The sequence below is a fragment of the Sus scrofa genome, chromosome 12 (assembly GCF_054392235.1).
Source record: "Sus scrofa isolate SSC_HxYL_T2T_F1_AM1 chromosome 12, Sscrofa_HxYL_maternal_Yorkshire_Landrace_v2.0, whole genome shotgun sequence".
In the NCBI taxonomy this organism is placed as follows: domain Eukaryota; kingdom Metazoa; phylum Chordata; class Mammalia; order Artiodactyla; family Suidae; genus Sus; species Sus scrofa.
In genome coordinates, this window is record NC_139394.1 from 37,611,068 (window position 1) to 37,631,897 (window position 20,830).

At 44.4% G+C, this 20,830-nt stretch overlaps 1 protein-coding gene across 1 annotated transcript in view; it reads left to right on the plus strand.

Moving 5' to 3' along the window:
* The first annotated feature begins 11,078 nt into the window (after positions 1-11,078).
* SCPEP1 (serine carboxypeptidase 1) overlaps positions 11,079-20,830 on the plus strand; it is a 31,180-nt gene continuing 21,428 nt past the window's right edge. The window contains exons 1-2 of the mRNA XM_005656968.4: positions 11,079-11,149; positions 14,884-15,032. Coding sequence (XP_005657025.1) covers positions 11,086-11,149; positions 14,884-15,032 — 213 coding nt within the window. The 5' untranslated portion in view covers positions 11,079-11,085. The remainder of the gene's footprint in view (positions 11,150-14,883; positions 15,033-20,830) is intronic.

Consider the following 20,830-nt stretch of genomic DNA (forward strand, 5'->3'; position numbering starts at 1 on the left):
CGATACGGGATTGATTCAATGCGATTGTTCAAGGCAGGGCAAAAGTATAAGCTAAATGTCTTCACTCTTTTCCGACTAAGCGCTATGTAGGGTCCGAATTTAGGCAACTTTCTAGATAAAAACAGCACCGCTCAGCGGTGATCTTCTAAGGTATTTACTCATATACATAAAATAACTTCAAAAAATTGACTCCCCATGTATTTCGTTCACAAAATTTTTCATCATACAGAGTTGCAAAAGATGGAATTCCTAATGTAAATATTGGCATTTTGAAGCAACACTATTAATCTTTCAAATGGATCCAGGGGAATTTAAATACCTTAGCGGTAATACCTAAGTAAAATATAAAAAATAAGCCCTCAGCAGAGTTCCCGTTGTAGTGCAGCGCAAACGAATACGACTGGGAACCATGAGGACGTAGGTTCGATCCCTGGCCTCGCTCAGTGGGTTAAGGATCTGGCGTTGCTGTGAGCTGTGGTGTAGGTCGAAGAAGTGGCTTGGATCCTGCATTGCTGTGGCTGTGGCATAGGCTGGCAGCTGTGACTCTGATTAGACCCCTAGCCTGGGAATCTCCATATGCTGCGGGTGCACCCCTAAAAAAGAAAAAAATATATTTATGTGTGTGTGTATATATATGTATGTATGTATATATATATATAATAAAAGGAGCTGTGTGGGGGTTTTTTAACTATCCATGTCTCTATGGATGGATATTGCTAACTGAAACAGGGCTTTCCATCATTTCTGGACCTATTTTGTTTGTTTGTTTTCAGTTGATGTTAAGTCCTGAGAAAGCTTGTTCATTTATATAAGTAGATGAAAATGGAAAGATATGTCTTTGGCAGTGTCAGTCAATTCCTTAAACTCTTTCCAAGTTATATGCTAAAATCGCCTAGAGATTGTTCTTTAAAAATTATTTTCGAGGGGATCCCTTGTAGTCCAGGGGTTTGGACTGTGGTCCAGAGGTATGGTCCAATGTGGTCCCTGGTCTGTGAACTGAGATTCCAAGCCATGCCTCTTCATGCCCAGTACTCCATCAGCCAAAAACTCAGTTAGGTTCAAATTATTATTATTGTTATAATTATTATAGTTCCCTGGTGGCCTAGCAGTTGTCAACTTTAAAAAAAAAAAAATACACAACCTGAAAGTTGAGAGTTAAGTTTTATTTGTGGGAAAATTAGGGCTTAATCCCAGAAGACGGCATCCCAGGTAGCTCTGAGAAGCCACTCAGAGAAGGCGAGGAGGGAGCTAGGATACACAGGAATTTTCCAAACAAAGGGCTGATACACAGGAATTTTCCAAACAAAGTGGTCTAGGCTCACTAAAATATTTCCTTTGATATGCACCTCAGCTATCGGGGGTGGGGGGTATCCTGAGTTTCCCCACCCCTCACTGGCTCACCCTTGCAGGTGGCTGCATTTGCAAATGACTGAAATACTGCCCCAAAGAGGCAAGGAAAAATAACATCAGCGTATATGATAAAGGTGAAGGAGAGATGCATGCAGCTGTGCACACATCTTACAAGAGTTTGTGGCTGGTCTTGTGACTACTAGTTACTACTAGTCATAGAAACAGACATCGCCTGAAGGATTTTGGTGTTTTTCTAGATACATGGAGATGCAAGAATTGGGCACACAAAATCTTCTCCTGAAAAGATCTATCTGAAGACCTGTTTTGGAGTTCCCGTCATAGCACAACAGAAACAAATCTGACTAGGAACCTTGAGGTTGCGGGTTGATCCCCGGTCTTGCTCAGTGGGTGAAGGATCTGGCATTGCCATGAGCCCTGGTGTAGGTCACAGATGCGGCTTGGATCCTGCGTTTCTGTGGCTGTGGCGTAGGCCAGCAGCTACAGCTCCGATTAGACCCCTAGCCTGGGAACCTCCATATGCCTCAGGTGCAGCCCTGAAAATCCAAAAAAGAAAAAAAAAAAAACGAAAAAACCCAAAAACCTGTTCTTCCAGTTTTCCCAGAGCACAGGGTGCTTCATTCCTATTTCCACCCTGACCTCCACTGGGGGGCGCTGTGGGTCGGCAGCTGCTGCGGCTCCTGATCTAATCCACGTAGAGGTGAGTGAGAAGGGGCAGCAAGTGCCAAACTCCAGTTCACGCAGTTAAGGATCAACGTTGTCACTGCTGTGGCTCAGGTCAGAACTCCTACGGGCCATGGGCAGAATCCAGAAAAAGAATTATTTGCCTTTCAAAGGAAATATTTATCCAGCCATTAGAGTTCACGTTCTCAATATCTGGGACACCTCAGAAGACATAAGTGATTCTTATCTCTGACACTTGGAGATGCCTATCTATGCAGCTAAAATTAGATGAAAGTGGAGTAACTATGACCATTCCGTAAAAATACCAATTGTGTAAAAATGAGGATTGTGATCAAAGACTTAGGGCAGAGAGATGGATGTTTATAAGCTATTATGTATAGGTTTGTTAGCAGTTTAATCTGAGAGTTGAAGTCAATTGTGTGTACAAATTAGCATTCGATAGAATTGGAAGAGCATATCAACATCTAAGAAGGAAGAGTTAATCCCAGTACAATGAAGCTGGTTTCTCAAATTCAGGGCATTGCCACAGTTTATGTATCAGTGATTGCTCTCAGGAACGTGATTTAGAGCAGAATCCAGTACACGTTTCCCCAAAGTTAACCTAAATTTAGTAGCAGCTGGTGGAAACAAATAAATATAGTAGGTGTCATAAGGCCATGGAGATGGGATCAGAAGAGAGAAAGATATTTCTCTCTGGGGAGAAGAGAAGCAGTGCACAGGCGGAGTCTCAGGCAATCAGATCTAGGAAGGAGGTGGAGCGAAAGAGATGAGGAACTGGATTCTCTCCTTTTTTTTTTCTTTTTTTTTTCAATTTTAATTTTTTGCTTTTTATAGCAGAACCGGAGGCATGTGGAAGTTCCCAGGCTAGGGGTCAAATTGGAGCTGCAACTGCCAGCCTTTGCCACAGGCACAGCAACATGGGATGCAAGCCGAGTCTGTGACCTACCCCACAGCTCATGGCAACACTGGATCCTTAACTCAATGAGCAAGGCCAGGGATTGAACCTGCATCCTCATGGTTCCCAGTCGGTTTCATTTCCACTGAGCCACAACGGGAACTCCAGGAACTGGATTCTCACAAAACCACATATGCTGTCTTGCCTTAGAGACTGGTGAGCAATTTTCACCACACATTTTACCCCCCAAGTCTGAAGACTGTTACTCCAAAACATGGAAAATTACCTAAATACTGTTTACCTGGCTTTTTTTTTTTTTTTTTTTTTTTGGTCTTTTTGTCTTTTCTAGGGCCACTCCCATGGCATATGGAGGTTCTCAGGCTAGGGGTCTAATCGGAGCTGTAGCCGCCAGCCTACACCAGAGCCACAGCAACATGGGATCTGAGCCACATCTGCAACCCATACCACAGCTCACGGCAATGCCAGATCCTTAACCCACACTGATCGAGGCCAGGGATCAAACCCACAACCTCATGGTTCCTAGTCAGATTCGTTAACCACTGAGCCACGACAGGAACTCCTTTTTTTTTTTTTAGGCTGTGCCCTTGGTATGCAAACTCGTGCCATAGCAGTGACAATCCTGGGTCCTTTACTAGTTAGGCCACCAGGGAACTCCTACCTGGCTATTCTTGTTTCCTTCCTGGAGACAGGCAAAGCACCACCATTCCCCCTGGTATGGGAACCTTGAGCATGTCCTCTGTGGTTTCTGGTGAAAATTCTGATCTTTGGAATTTTTTCTACCTCATAGATAAGGGATCATTTTTTCTCTGCTTTCAAGATGTTTTGTCTTTGGTTTTCGAAATTTAATTATGATGTGTCCCAGTATGGAATTCTTTAGGTTTATCCTATTGGAAATCACTCAGCTTCTGGAATCTGTAAGTTTATGCTTCTTGTCAGATTTGGGGCACTTTCAGCCATTATTTCTTTGGGTACTATTTCAGCCTCTCTTTCTAAGATTCCAGTGGCTATAAATGTTAGATCTCTAATAGTCCCACAGATCCTCGAGGCTCTTTTTTTTTTCCTTTTAAGCTTCATTTTCTCTCAGTTGTTCAGGCTAGGTATGTCCTACTGTTTGGTCTTTCATGTTTTATTTTTATTTCCTTTTTACAGCCGCACCTGTGCCAGCCTATACCACAGCCACGGCAACACTGGATCCAAGCCACATCTTTGACTTATGTTTACTGCAGTGCTGGATCCTTAATCCACTGAGCCAGGCCAGGATCAAACCCACATCCTCACATTGGGTCCTTAACCCTCTGAGCTAAAATGGGAACTCCCTATTGTTTGGTCTTTTGTTATTATTTTTATTTATTTTGTCTTTTTGTCTTTTCTAGGGCTGCACCTGTGGCATATGGAGGTTCCCAGGCCAGGGGTCCAATTGGTACTGTAGCTGCCGGCCTACGCCATAGCCACAGCAATGTGGGATCCAAGCTGCGTCTGCAACCCACAGCAGGGCTCACAGCAACACTGGATCCTTAACCCACTGAGCAAGGCCAGGAATCGAACCCGCAACCTCATGGATCCTAGTCGGTTTCGTTAACCACTGCGCCATGACGGGAACTCATGTTTGGTCTTTCAGATCACTGATTATTTCCTCTGTCCCCTCCCCTCTTATTTTGGTAATTATATTTCTCAGTTCTAGAATTTCCTTTGGTTCTTCTTGGCATCTTCTATTCCTTTGTCAAGATTTTTTATTCTTTCATTCATTTCAAACATGTTTATGCTAAAAAAAAAAAAGGGGGTGGGAGAGTTCCTGTCAGGACCTGACTAGTATCCATGAGGATGGGGGTTCAGTCCCTGGCCTCGGTCAGTCGGTTAAGGATCCAGTGTTGCTGTGAGCTGTGGTATAGGTCTCAGACATGGCTCTGAGGATCTGGCATTGCTGTGCCTGTGGCGTAGGCCAGCACCTGTAGCTCCAATTCCATCCCTGACCTGGGAACTTCCTTTCTTCTCAGGTATCTTCCTTCCTTCGCTCTGCTTTGTGGAGCACATTTATGTCTTGCCTCCTCCTTGGCTTGGAGGCTTTGTTATGAATCCCTGACAGCAAGCATCCCAGGAGTTTTGGCAATTACTCACTGTGGCAATTAGCTCTGTTCCTTCAAGAAACTAGCACTAAAGAAGAGAAAAGACACTTCTGTTGCTCCAAAGTGTAACAAAATTGCCTGAGCCACAGATTGGTCATGTGACTGCAGGCCCAAACCTCTTCCCTGGATTCAGCCACAGCAACGCGGGATCCGAGCCGCGTCTGCAACCTACACCACAGCTCACGGCAACAGCGGATCCTTATCCCACTGAGCGAGGCCAGGGATCGAACCTGCATCCTCATGGCTCCTCGTCGGTTTAGGTAACCACTGAGCCATGAAGGGAACTCCAGGACCCTGTGTTCTCATGCATTTCTACCCAAGTGCCCTCATACTTTATCCTCCAACAACTCCCCTGTTACTTGTAGCTTCCTAAGTATGCCGAGGCCTCTGGGACTCTGCACACAATGAAAGAATAATTTATCCCAAACTTGGAAAAAAGGCAAAATGCTGACTATTTGGCTCTCTGAGATCATGGTAGAGTGGTTTCCACAAAGCCACATGGCTCATCTGATACTCTCAAATACTGCTCTGTGGTCAGGGTCTGTTTAGTCAACTACCCAGGACAGCCTTGATCCTCAACCACGTGGAGGTCACAGTTCAGCAAGGAAAATAAAATTAAAATAAATAACCACACACGGTTATTTAAAAACAGTTATGGGAGTTCCCGTCATGGTGCAGTGGAAACGAATTCGACTAGGAACTATGAGGTTGTGAGTTCGATCCCTGGCCTCATTCAGTGGGTGAAGGATCCGGCGATGCAATGAGATCCCCGTGTTGCTGTGGCATAGGCTGGTGGCTACAGCTCTGATTCGACCCCTAGCCTGGGAACCTCCATATGCCGTGGGTGCGGCTCTAGAAAAGGCAAAAGGACAAAATAAATAAATAAATAAAAATAAAAATAAAAACAATTATGGGAGTTCCTGTCGTGGTGCAGTGGAAGCAAGTCCGACTAGGAACCATGAGGTTGTGAGCTCGATCCCTGGCCTCGATCAGTGGGTTAAGGATCCGACATTGCTGAGAGCTGTGGTGTAGGTTGCAGATGCGGCTCAGATCTGGCGTTACTGTGGCTGTGGCATAGGCCGGCAGCTGTGACTCTGATTAGACCCCTAGCCTGGGAACCTCCATATGCCATGGGTGCAGCCCTAAAAAAAAGACAAAGCAAAACAAAACAAAACCTCAAAACAATTATGATGAGCCCAGGCCAGGGATCGAAACTGTATCCTCATGGATACTATTCAGATTTGTTTCCACTGAGCCATGACGGGAATTCCTAGTTTTTTTCCTTTTCAAGCAAAATTTGCCTATTATGAAATGTACAAATCTTAAGTGTACATACACTGAGTTTTGACATATGTATACATCTGTGTAATCCAAACTCCTAATAAAAACAAGACACCAGGCCCCAAATGGAGTCACTCATGCTAAGCCCCACATCACTAAACTGAGACAATTACAATTTTGGCTCTCCCAGAAATGGAATTTTAAACCAGTCATTCAGGAATTGCCTAACCAGCACTAGTTAATTAATTTGCCTGATAGATCCTTGTCATCCCCCAAAGACAAGTAACCTGGCAGTAACCACCCTATGTTTTTGCATAGTAGAACTTCCTCATTCTGCTCCCTTCCACCTGTAAGAGTCTTTGATTTTGTGCATCTCCTTGAAGCGCCTTTCTATCTGCTATCTTGGATGATGCCTGATTCATGAAACATTGAATAAAGCCAGTAAGGAGTTCCGGTCATGGCTCAGTGGTCAACGAATCCAACTAGGAACCATGAGGTTGAGGGTTCGATCCCTGGCCTTGCTCAGTGGGTTAAGGATCCGGTGTTGCCATGAGCTGTAGTGTAGGTTGCGGATTTGACTCGGATCCCCCATTGCTGTGGCTCTGGTGTAGGCCAGAGGCTACGGCTCCGATTAGACCCCTAGCCTGGAACCTGCATATGCCGTGGGAGCAGCCCTAGAAAAGGCAAAAAGAGAAAAAAAAAAATTAAAAAAAAATAAAGCCAATAAGATCTTAAAAATTTACCCAGTTGAATTTTGTTTATTAACACACCTGTCAAAATACACATTACCACTACTTCACCAACTTTTCTCCCCTTTCATCTCCACCTTTTATCAACTATATTTTCTAGTTATTGTCATTTTTGTTTTTGTTTTTAATTTTTGGCCAAGACCCTGGCATGTAGATGTTCCCAGGTCAGGGATCGAACCCTCACCACAGCAGTGACCCAAGCCACTGCAGTGACAAGGCCACATTCTTAACATCTAGGCTCCCAGGGAATTCCTCTAGTTGATTCTCACTCCTGTGTTTTATTAGACAATTTCCTCCCCTCCATCCTTTCTACTAAATAAGCCCATCCCATGACTTTATTTATTTTTTATTTTTATTTTTTTCTTCTTAGGGCTGTACCCATGACATATGGAAATACCCAGGCTAGGGGTCGAATTGGAGCTGCAGCCAACAGCCTATACCACAGCCACAGCAACGTAGGATCTGAGCTGCATCTTCAGTCTAAGCCACAACTTGCAGCAATGCTGGATCCTTTAACCCCCTGAGAGAGGCCAAGGATCAACTCCACATCCTCATGGATACTAGTCAGATTCTTAACCTGCTGAGCCACAATGGGAACTCCCCATCCCAAGATTTTAAAATAATAATATTTATCATGTTGTAACCAATCATCCCTTGGTGTCTGTGGGGGATTGGTTCCAGAATGCCCCCCCCATACCAAAATCCCAGGGATAATTAATTCTCTCACATAAAATTGTGTAGTGGCTCAGTGAAAACTAATCTCACAGTAAATAGTAAATAGTTGTAAATCCAGATATGCTTCAACTTACTGTGCTTTGCAGGTATTGCCTTTCGCAAATTGAAGGTTTGTGGCAACCCTGTTTCAAGCAAGTCTATTGGTACCATTTTTCCGAAAGCATTTTCTCACTTTGTATCTCTGCGTCCCATTTTGGTAATTCTTCACCATTTGGCAATTGTTCAAACTTTTCCATTATTATTTTATTTGCTATGGTGATCAGTGATCTTTGACATTACAGTTGCAAAAAGATTATGACTCGCTGGAGGCTCAGATGACAGCATTTTTTTTTTTTTTTTTTGGCGGTGGGTACAGCGTGTGAAAGTTTTCCAGCTAGGGATCAAACCTGTGCCACAGCAGTGACAACTCCAGGTCCTTAATCCATTGAGCCATGAGGGAACTCCAGTGATTAGCATTATTTTAAGCAATAAAGTTTTTTGGTTTGGGTTTGGGTTTGGGCCAGGGCCATGCCCACAGCATGTGCAAGTTCCCAGGCCAGGATCAAACCCACACCACATCTGCAACCTGAACTGCTGCAGTGACAATGGCAGATCCATAACCCACTGTGCCACAAGAGAATTCCAAGGACTTTTTTTTTTTTTTTTTTTTTTTTTTTGTCTTTTTAGGGCCGTACCCGTGGCATATGGAAGTTCCTAGGCTAGGGGTCGAATCAGAGTTGCAACTGCCGGCCTACACCACAGCCGCAGGAACTCAGGATCCGAGCCATATCTGCAATCTATACCACAGTGCACAGCTCCTCCCAACCCCCACCAGTTAACCCAATGAGCAAGGCCAGGGATCGAACCCACATCCTCATTGATACTAGTCAGATACTAACCCACTGAGCCACCATGGAAATGCCCCCAAATTTTTTTAGTTAAGGTTGGTGCTTTTTTTTTTTTTTTTTCCTGTTTTTGACCATAACTGCAGCATTTGAAAGTTCCTAGGCTGGGGATGGAATCTGAGCCACATCTGCAACCTACGCCACAGCTGTAGCAATGCCAGATCCTTAACCCACTATTCCAGGCCAGCGATCAAAGCAGCAGTGCCTTAGAGACAAGCCAGATCATTAACCCACTGCACCACAGCAGGAACTCAAAGGCATGTACTTTTTTTTTTTTGTCTTTTTGCCATTTTGGGGCCACTCCCGTGGCATATGGAGGTTCCCAGGCTAGGGGTTGAACCAGAGCTGTAGCCACCAGCCTACGCCAGAGCCACAGCAACGTGGGATCCGAGCCGCATCTGAAACCTGCACCACAGCTCATGGCCAACGCCAGATCCTTAACCCACTGAGCAAGGCCAGGGATCGAACCTGCAACCTCATGGTTCCTAGTCGGATTCGCTAACCACTGAGCCACGATGGGAACTCCAAGGCATATGCCTTTTGTAGACATAATGCTATTGCACACTTCATAGACTATAATATAGTGTAGGCATAACTTTTATTGCACTGGGAAACCCCAACACCTGGGTGGCTCTCTTTATTGTGATATTCCCTTTATTGTGGTGGTCTGGAACCAAACCATATCTCCGAGGTATGCCTATGCAATGTAAATGCTATGTACATAGCTGTCTGAATGCAGCAAATTCAAGTTCTGCTTTTAGTAACTTTCTAGAATTTTTTTTCCAAATATTTTTGATCTACTGTTGGTTGAATTCACAGATGTGAAAATCACAGATGTAGAATAGTGAGCAAGGGCAGACTGTAATAACCTTGGCAGCTTTTAATGTAATAGTATCACTCCTGTTAATGTAATAGTATCACTTCTATTTTACCTTAGAGAAATAATTCCAGTATGAAAAATACCATCTGAAAAAATATAGGTATTATAGTGTTATTTTGCTGTGACAAAGTGAAGCTCTAGAAGTCTAACTATGGACTAGTTATGTGTATGTGAGACCCTGGCAACGCAAGACTTTGAATCTTTAGATACCAAAAGTGTAGGTTAATGTTTGTTACGAAGTTACTTCTGTTTGCCTAAGGGTGTACCTTTTATATACAGTGTATCTCTCAAATGTTTTTTCCAGAGGCTATCACCAATACCAGCATTATAGGATTGTAAGCATTCAAGGAGCACCCCACATTAAAGCTTAAGAGAACCTGGTTGCATATTTCTTTTTTCTGGCCCAAATCTCAGCACCGTCCCCCTTCATTCCCAGGGCTCTGTCATTTCACAAGGCTGCAGATAAAAACCTCTGTTTTTGATGGCAGGGGCAGAGGGCTAGGGAGGGGGATGGGAAAGGCAGAGATGTCACCTGTCCTTTGTTTTTCTGTCCTGTGCACTTTTGAAACAGAGTATTTAGAAGTAATCTGTCCCTCATACAGCCCTGCTTGCTTCCTAGCTGAGGTTAAGTTACTCAGGACACCCTAAGATAAAAATGACCTTTAGACACACACACACACACACATGAAAATATCTCTACCATCCTTTCCCTCCCTTCTCCTTCCCAAACCTGTAATTCCCACTTTTAAATGACGGCTGTGAAGGTAATGTTAACAACACAGAATTAGGCCAATAACAATTTATCGAGAAAAAAAAAACAGAATAAAACATTTTATTATTGTATTTCAAATGATGATGTAAAACATTAGAGACAAAAAATAATCCCAAATGCCGACAATGGTTATGTAGGATCTAAAATTTTCCCAATTTTCCAAAATGACCGTAATATATGTAATGTTATAGGAAAAACAATTTAAAAAATAAATCTGGGAAAATGGAATCCCCCAGTTACCAATGACCAGTTGATCAGGCTTAACTTGATTTGGGGCAGATGCAGCAGTTTGAAATGCCAGGTCTTTTGTTGAGGAGGGAAGAGATGGGCGGGGCAGGAAGGACGGTCCTCCTGATAATTTTTCTGTAGCGTCTCACTCCTGTTACACAACCCAGGTCAAATCAATGCATTAAACACCTCTTCTTTTCTGCTTGTCCTCAAAACGGCAAAGAAAGACGGGGTAAGGTAAAAAGATCATCCAGGCGGCGCCGCTGCACGGATCCCTGTGGGCCCGCTTGGCAGAGGGCACGTGGGACTCTCCTGGCCCAAGTCACCGCCTAAGCCCCGCCCCTAGACCAGACCCCGCCCCTGCCCACCCGCCCAGGCCCCGCCCAGCCTTGTCCCGCCCTCCACGATCACGTGGTGGGGCGCAGGGTCCAGCCTTGTAGTTGATGCTGACGCCGGGTATTCGCCATGGAGCTGGCGCAGCGGAGCTGTCCCGTGCCGTTGCTACTGCTGCTTCTGGGCCTGAGCACCGGTAGGTTCGGACAAAAGGTCCATCAGCGGCTGGTGCCTCCTCTATCCAGGGATGAGAATCTTTTAGTGGATTTGTGCTTTTTAAAGCACATTCCTTTCCCCTTGTTTCTGCTTTGCATAATTATTTTGCTTTTGAACCTCACTCTTTTTTTTTTCTTTCATTCAAAGTTCTTTTTCTACTTTATTTTCTGGCCCTAGGTGGTCTGTGCTTCCTTTTTTCCCCCGCACCTATGTAGAAGTAGTTTCTCAAAGATTAGGAGAAGCTGCTGATCAATGCGATTTCCATGCTCTTAAGGCCATCTCCCTTTTCCTGTCGTGATTGACTGATAAATGAGGTTATAAGGTCTTTTTACTTTGAACTGAACTGAAACACATGGTCCAAACGGCCCTGAAAAGTCTTACCACGAGTGGGGCATTTCACTGAGATTAAACTTTCTTCCTCTGTTTGATCAGAACAGACAGGATAATAGCTCCCCTCACCGCAGTTCTTTCTGGCAAAAACAAATTCGTGTTAAATAGGATGACTTGCACGTTGATTTTCAGTCTTTTTTGCAAGCAAAATGACTCCTGGCCTGAATCAAGAACTGAGAATTCCTTCTGGCCATAAACTTGCCTTGTGATCTTAGGCAAGTTGCTTAACTTGCTTTCCCTTTTGTAAAATGGGGATCTCGTGACCCTTCAGCTTGTGTCAGGGAAATGGCAACTAGGTCGCCCCCCATATTTTAACAGTGATCACTGGCAGGAAAGGGAGAAGTGCTCGGGGTTAGGTCAAAAGGGACCAAGCCTTATTTGTCATTATCAAGGGAACTGTAATCTTGTGTTACTTGTATGTAGCACCTTATAGCCACATCTGTAATAAATATTCTAACTATTCTGTTTTGTTCATCCAACCACTTTCTGGTTGTCCATCCTTATCAAGTTACAAAATAGTATTGTCTCCTCATCTACTCCCTTCTCTCCTTTTTGGGACCAGTTTTTGTCCTTTTGCTTGCCACGGGAACATGAAATTCAAAAAAGGAGGAAGTAGAGACAGAAAAACTCCGGTCCCCAAGGGTTCCTCTCTCATCACGTTTTGACATCAGCCTTTTTTACCCACAGAGTAGTCTTTGAGAAAAAAGATACTTGGAAGTTGTTAAGTCAGCAGAAGTGAAATAGAAAAATGTGTTTAACAGCTCTCTTGTGGAGCAGTGAGTTAAGGGTCTGGCATTGTCACTGCAGTAGCTCAGGTCTCTGCTATGGCTTGGGTTTGATCCTTGGCCCTGGAACGTCCATATGTTGCAGGTGTGGCCAAAAAGAAAAAAAAAGAAAAAAATGTGTCCCACCTACTCTTTTTTTGTTGTTTGTTTTTTGTCTTTTGTCCTTTTTTTTTTTAGGGCCACACCTGCAACATTTGGAGGTTCCCAGGCTAGGGGTCCAATCGGAGCTGTTGCTGCAGGCCTACACCACAGCCACAGCAATGCCAGATCCAAGCTGCGTCTGTGACCTACACCACAGTTTATGGCAACGCTGGATCCTTAACCCACTGAGCGAGGCCAGGGATGGAACCTGCAACCTCATGGTTCCTAGTCGGATTCATTTCTGCTGCGCCATGACGGGAACTCCCACCTACTCTTTTCTGATGTATGCTTTACAGGTGCTAGAAAAGTTAGCTAAGGAAAATTGGAGTTGTGGGATGAAATAATCTAGATATGGCTTTTGATAAATTTTCTGCCAAATTGCCTTCCCAGGAAATTATGCTGACAGTGCTGAGGGCTCGTCTCCTGTCTCCTTGTGGACACGGAACCCCTGCATTGTCAAATAAGCAAAGATTTTTTTAGTGATCTCATTATTGTTTTAATTTTAATTTCTGTGTTTATTAGTGATGTTAAACATTCTTTCACATATTTATCAGGCATTCGTATTTCCTTTTTCTTTTTTTTTGAAGTGTGTTTTCTTTTCTTTTTTTATTTCCCCAATATATTATTTTTTTTCTACTGTACAGCATGCTGACCCAGTTTTATATATATATATATATTCTTTTTTGTCACATTATCATGCTCCATCATAAGTGACTAGATATAGTTCCCAGTGCTACACAGCAGGATCTCATTGCTAATCCATTCCAAAGGCAATAGTCTGCATGTATTTATTTTTTCATAAATTACTTTCTCGCAGCAATTATCCATTTCATTATTAAGAGCTTGATTTTTTTTTTTTTCTTTCTTTTTCTTTTTTGGCCTCCCTGCAGCATATGGAGTTCCAGAGCCAGGGATCAGGTCTGAGCCTCAGTCACAAAGCCACAGCTGCAGCAACGTTGGTTCCTTAACCCACTCTGCAGGACTGGGAATTGAACCTGTGTCCTGTCGATCCCAAGATGCTGCTGATTTCATTGCGCCAGAGTGGGAACTCCAAGATCTTACATTTCTAATTGATTTAATGATTAAGGAGCTACTCTTTTTCATATTTGTTGCCGATCTTTGCTCTTTTGGCTTTTTTGTTGCTCAGAAATGTAACAAGTTTCTGTTCTGAACTCTTGATGTTTTACTTTCTAATCTCTGGGGTATGCTTAAATCATTTCCCCATGCAGAGGTCAGAAAAACATTCAACTGTATTTTCGTATTATTTTTCACATCAGAATTTTAAAATACTTGATCCACTTGGAATTTATTTTGGTTTATAGTGTTAAGAGTAAACCAACATTTCTTTTTTCTTTTTTTTTTTCCTTCTTCTTCTTTTTTTTTTTTTTTTTTTTTTGGCTTTTCAGGGCTGCACCTGTGGCATTTGGAAGTTCCTGGGCTATAGGTCAAATCGGAGTTGCAGCTGCCAGCCTACACCACAGCCACGGTAATGCTGGATCTGAGCCGCATCTGCAACCTACATAATAGCTCACTGCAATACCGGATCCTTAACCTACTGAGCGATGCCAGGGGTGAAACCCATGTCCTCAAGGATCCTAGTTGGATTCATTACCCCTGGGCCGTGACAGGAACTCCTACAATTCTTTTTTTTTTTTTTCCGTTCAAAAAAGCTAACAGTTACACCAGCATAACATACCGAATAGTCTTGGCCCAACTAATTTGTGCTTCCTCTTTAATCCTATATTAAATAGAAAGAAAAATCAGCTTGCTGCATTTTGAGATTTTTTTTTTTTTTACTCCCCCCCTCCACCGCCCCCGCAAAATGTAAGTCTCTCTCTTTTTAAAAACAGGGAGTTCCTGTTGTGGCGCAGCGGAACTGGGAATCATGAGGTTGCAGGTTTGACCCCTGGCCTCACTTAGTGGGTTAAGGATCCAACGTTGCCGTGAGCTGTGGTGTAGGTTGCAGACTTGGCCCGGATCCTGCATTGCTGTGGCTCTGGCGTAGGCTGGCAGCAACAGCTCCAATTGGACCCCTAGCCTGGGAACCTCGATATGCCACAGGTGTGGTCCTAAAAAGACAAATAAAACAGTATTATAAACATATTTCATGCTCACTATTAAGAATCCAAATGTTACATGGAAGTTCCCTAATGGTCTAGTGGTTAGGACTCACTGCTGCAGCCCAGGTTCCATCCCGGGATCTCAGGATCCTACATCAGAATCCAAACCCCCTGTGCCACTACCCTGGGTTTGGTTTGTTTTTTCACTGCTGAGGTTTGTATGAAAACAAGTAAATTGCCTGAAATATAAACCAGATCATCCCTAGACTAGGAATGGGCTTGGAATTTACCTGATCATAGACATTCTTCAGGAAAATCAAATTGTTCTTCTGTTTCAGGAGCAGTCCTCAACTGGTCCACAGAGGAAGGCAAGGAAGCATGGGATTATGTGACTGTCCGGAAAGATGCCCACATGTTCTGGTGGCTCTATTATGCCACCAACCCCTGCAAGAACTTCACAGAACTGCCCCTGGTCATGTGGCTTCAGGTAAAAGAGGTTTCACTGCCTGGCCTGAGGCTGAGGCCAGGTTTCCACAGCTTTGCTTGCTCTTAAAGGCTCACAGCTAAGCAGTAAAGAACTGATCTGGGGAGTTCCCGTCGTGGCGCAGTGGTTAACGAATCCGACTAGGAACCATGAGGTTGCGGGTTCGGTCCCTGCCCTTGCTCAGTGGGTTAACGATCCGGCGTTGCCGTGAGCTGTGGTGTAGGTTGCAGACGCGGCTCGGATCCCGCGTTGCTGTGGCTCTGGCGTAGGCCGGTGGCTACAGCTCCGATTCAACCCCTAGCCTGGGAACCTCCATATGCCGGGGGAGCGGCCCAAGAAATAGCAACAATAACAACAACAACAAAAAGACAAAAAAAAAAAAGAACTGATCTGGGAGTTCCCATCGTGGCACAGTAGAAATGAATCAGACTTGGAACCATGAGGTTGCAGGTTCGATCCCTGGTCTCACTCAGTGGGTTAAGGATCCAGCGTTGCCATGAGCTGTGGTGTAAGTCACAGACGTGGCTCGGATCTGGCGTGGCTGTGGCTGTGGCTGTGGCTGGCAGCTGTAGCTCCAATTGGACCCCTAGCCGGGGAACCTCCATATGTCTGCAGGTGCAGCTCTAAAAAGTACAAAAGACAAAAAAAAAAAAAAAAAAAGAACTGATCTGGTGCAGCCTGCTAGGAATCTCCTAGGCTTGGGGATTTGGCATCCTTCTGAGGCAGGCAAAGGCCAAGGAAGCCAAATCAGAGAGTGGGAAGTTCTAGCCTTTTGCAGGGGTATTTTTCTGCTGAACCCAGGCCAGGCAGTGGCAGGAACCTTAACTGGAAGCTCCTGAAGACACATTTGACTATAGACTGATAGAAAGTTTATGAAGGAGGAGTTCCCGTTGTGGTACAGTGGTTAACAAATCCGACTAGGAACCATGAGGTTGCAGGTTCAATCTCTGCCCTTGCTTAGTGGGTTAACGATCCGGCGTTGCCGTGGGCTGTAGTGTAGATCGCATATATGGCTCGGATCCCATGTTGCTGTGGCTCTGGTGTAGGCCGGTGGCTACAGCTCTGATTCGACCCCTAGCCTGGGAACCTCCATATGCTGCAGGTGCGGCTCTAGAAAAAGGCAAAAAGACAAAAAAAAAAAAAAAAAAGTTTATGAAGGAGTTCCCGTCGTGGCTCAGCGGAAACGAATCTGACTAGCATCCATGAGGACGTAGGTTCAATCGCTGTCCTCGCTCAGTGGGTTAAGGATCCAGTGTTGCCATTAGCTGTGATGTAGATCACAGATGTGGCTTGGATCCTGAGTGGCTGTGGCTGTGGCTGTGGCGTAGGCTGGTGGCTATAGCTCCAAATGGACCCCTAGCCTGGGAACCTCCATGTGCTGCAGGTAACAAACCCTAAAAAGACAAAAAAAATAAATAAATAAATAAAAAGTTTATGGACTCTTCCAAAGAAAGACTGAAATACCGAACTCCTTGCCCCCAGAAAACCTGATCTTTTGAAAGGACTCAGCTTTTTTGTATCTGCATTAAGTGTTGGGCCCTATGCTTCTCCCTAAAGTGTGTTTGCAACTTAACCTTGAATTCTGGTGGCAGAATGGAAGACAGGAAAACTGGTTGAACAGCATGTGGGGGCAGGCAGAAGAGCCTTCCTTGCATTCCTAAAATATCTGTCCCCAAGTGGCCCACACCCTCCTGGGAGACCAAGGTCTAGGGAGGGGTTGAGGAACGAGGTCTTGCTTCAGCTTCTGGAAACTCTATGCATGGCCCGGCTGGGGCTCCAGGTTGTTCACCTCCTAAATAGGGCACCCTGGTACTCACCTGCATGAGGTGTAAATGTCACTTTCTCCAAAAATGTCATTATTGGGAATTCCCATTGTGGCGCAGTGGAAACAAATCTGACTAGTATCCATGAGGATGTGGGTTCGATTCCTGGCCTCGCTCAGTGGGTTGGGGATTCGGTGTTGCTGTGAGCTGTGGTGTAGGTCGCAGATGTGGCTCAGATCCCTCTGTTGCTGTGGCTCTGGCGTAGGCCAGCAGCTGTAGCTCTGATGGGACCCCTAGCCTGGGAACTTCCATGTGCCGTGGGTGAGGCTCTTAAAAAAAAAAAAAAAAAAAAAGGCATTGTTGGTGCCCCCAGTTTTGCCTCCCAGGCCAGTGGATGCAGACTTTCTGGCGAGATAGAGTGAGAGGAGCAGTTTGCAGGGAGGGGCCTTTATCTCTTAGGATTATCGCAAGTATTTCCTTCAAGGCTGGGGAGAGGCTCAGCCTGAGGGTGCAGATACGGCTCAGATGAAGAGGCCCGCTGTGTCCCCGAGGGAACTTCTGTCCCTCCTCAGTGGCTGGAGATGAGGATGTGGCAGGGTTACCAGGGAGAGCTGGGTCCTTGGTGCCTTCCTGCCACTTACAGCCGCAACAAGACACTTCCCTTCTCTGGGCTTTGTTTTCTCACATGGGGGATTCCGGTGGTTTTCAAACTTTTTATTAATCAGCAGAACTTTTTCCACCCCCAAGTGAAAGCTTACAGACCAACTAAAGCAGAAGAAGTAAGTGCCCTGGGGCTGCGGTGGGGACAGGGTGCCAAGTCTCACCCGTTCAGCCTCCCCTTTGTCATATGCTGTTCCTTGGGCAGGTTCTGAGCTTCCAGGAACACAGCTTGAAAACCACTGAATTTCAGAAGTTGCAAACCTTCCTTTCAGTCGATTGCGGAGCAGCATGGTTGTTTTATTTGAATGAGTTGCCAGTACTTTACAATCAAGACATTTCCTTCCTTTTTCCAGAAAATCAGGAGGTGTAACATCTTGGGGCCTGAACCTGCGATCCCAGAGCTGAGTGGCGGGGGAGGGGCCCTTACAGAGGTGGGAGCTCCTGGAGGAGGGGACCCTCTGCCCGCACCACTTGTGGCCCCTGGAGGCCATTCAGTTTGTGACCTTTGGTTACTATGAGATGCTATTTGATGGTTATCAACCACTGCTGATCTCCCCAGAGGCCCAAGGGAGGAGGAAAAGGGTATAATTAAAGATGGAATCATTAATTCAGATTAAAAGGGGATCTATGTTAGCAGCCTGCTGAGAACACAAGCATTGACTTCTCAGGGCAGGTCTTTGAGAACCAAGGTCATGCCATCTGCGTGGAATAGCTCTGAGTGATGTCGCATGCTACTGTAGGTATGCCTTCAAGTCATTTTAAGCGTTTCACTTGGTCCTCTGACACCTTTGCCATATTTCAGAGTCATTGGATAGCCCCAGGCCATGACAGAAGCCCATCCAAAAGTTCTAGACAAAAGAAGAATAGAATGTTCTCAAATAGAATAGAAGAGGAAAATAGGATTTCTCCCCAGACCACGCTCCTAGGATTCCAGCTTCCCTCCTTTCACTTTGGTCCTATCTCAGCCCATTAAGTCCACCAGAAAAAGGGGGCCTAGCTTTTACTTGAGAACATTGCTCTTTTCTTTCCTTTTTTCTTTCTTTCTTTTTTTTTTTTTTTTTAGGGTTGCACCCTCGGCATATGGAAGTTCCCAGGCTAGGGGTCGAATCAGAGCTGTAGCTGCCGGCCTACACCACAGCACACCAGATCCGAGCTGTGTCTGTGACTTACAGGGATCAAAACTTGCATCCCCATGGATACTAGTCAGATTCATTTCTGCTGAGCCATGATGGGAACCCCCCCACTCTTTTTAAATTGTAGTTGATGTGCAGTATTATATAGGTTACAAATGTATAATACAGTGATTCACAATTTTAAGGATTATACTCCATTTATAGTTCTATAAAACATTGGCTATATTCCCTGTGTTGTACAATATAGTCTTGTAGCTTATTTTATACATAGTAGTTTGTGCTTCTTAATCACTTCCCCTATTTTGCCCCTCTCCACTCTCTTCTCCCCACTGGTAACCACTAGTTCTCTATGTCTATATATCTGTTTCTTTTTTGTTTTGTTTACTAGTTTGTTTTATTTTTTTAGATTCCACATGCAAGTAACATCATAGTGTATGTGTCTTTCTCTGTCTGACTTATTTCACTTTAGCATAATACTCTCCAAGTCCATCCATGGTGCTGCAAGTGGCAAAATTTCTTTTTTATGACTGAGTAGTATTCCACTGTGTGTGAGTAGTATTCCACTGTGTGTACGTGTATTACTACGTCTTCTTCATCCATTCATCTGTTCATAGACACTTAGGTTGCTTCCATATCTAGGCGATTGTTAACGATACTGCTCCGAACTTTGGGGTGCTTGTGTCTTTTCAAAATTAGTGTCTTTATAGATACTCAGGACTGGTATTGCTGGGCCATATGGTAGTTCTATTTTTAGTTTTCTGAGGAACCTCCATACTGTTTTCCATAGTGGCTGCACCAATTTACATTCCCACCAACAGTGTAGGGGGATTCCCTTTTCTCTACATCCTCTCCAACATTTGTCATTTGTGTTCCTTTTGATGATAGCCATTCTGACAGATGTGAGGTGATACTTCATTGTAGTTTTGATTTGTTTCCCTGTTGATTAGCAGTGTTGAGCATCTTTCCATGTGCCTGCTGGCCATCTGCATTTTCTCTTTGGAAAATAGCCGTTGAGTTCTACTGCCCATTTTTGGATCTTGTTTTTTGGAGGGACGGGGGGCTGGCTGTATGCTCAAGGCATGTGGAAGTTTCCAGGCCAGGGATTGATCCCACGCAACAGCAGTGACCCGAGCCACTGCAGTGACAACACTGGATCCTTAACCAAAAGGGAAATCCTGTTTTTTTGATGTTGAGTTGCATAAGTTGTTTATACATGTTGGATATTAATCCTTTATCGGTCATATAACTTGCAAATATTTTCTCCCATTCAGTAGCTCGTCTTTTCATTTTGTTAATGGCGGTGACACTTGCTCCTAATTTATTGTCTGTTACATGATAAGCATTTTTCACTGTTGCCTCATAGATTCTCATAGTTTGTGACTCCAAATGGCAGTGTCACATTCCATCCTGTAGACATGTCCTGATTTACTAGTTCATTCCCCTAATGGGAGACACTGGAATTGCATCCTTTTGCTGTAATTAATACACTGCAATGAACAGCTCCCTCTGGTTTGTGACTCTTTACTACTGTGTTAGGAAATCATAAGATACAGAGTACATGTAATTAATTAGAGGGATTTATAGCCTCCCAGTTTTATAATAGTCAGCTTAGTGTAGATGCAAAACATTAAATAGTTTCATAGTCTTTCCTTGTTGAGGTCCTCTAGCTACCCCTGAGCCCTGACTCTATGTTGTCTTCTTTTTTTTTCTTTTTTTCCTTTTTTTTTTTTTTTTGATTGCACCCACGGCATGTGGAAGTTCCAGGGCAGGGATCCAACCTACGCCTCAGAAGCAACCTGAGCCACTGCAGTGACAATGCCAGATCCTTAGCTATTAGGCCACCAGGGAACTCCAAACTTAACCTTTCTTTTTACTTTTTTCTTTCCTTTTTAGGGCCTATGGCATACGGAAGTTCCCAGGCTAGAGGTCAAATCAGAGCTGGCAGCTGCCGGCTTACGCCACAGCCACAACAATGCCAGATCCAAGCCATGTCTGCAACCTATACCATACTTGATGGTTAATCCTTTAACCCACTCAGAGATTGAACCTACAACCTCATGGATACCAGTCAGGTTCTTAACCTGCTGCTTTACAGTGGGAACTCCCAAATTTACCTTTCTAAAAAAATTTTTTTTTAATTTAAAAAATTTTTTTCTGAGTTCTATTTTGCCTGAGCCATTCCCTTCCGTCTTTGTGTATGTCCCTTTCCTGCCCATCTTGCAGAGGGAGGCAGTATCCTGGCTCA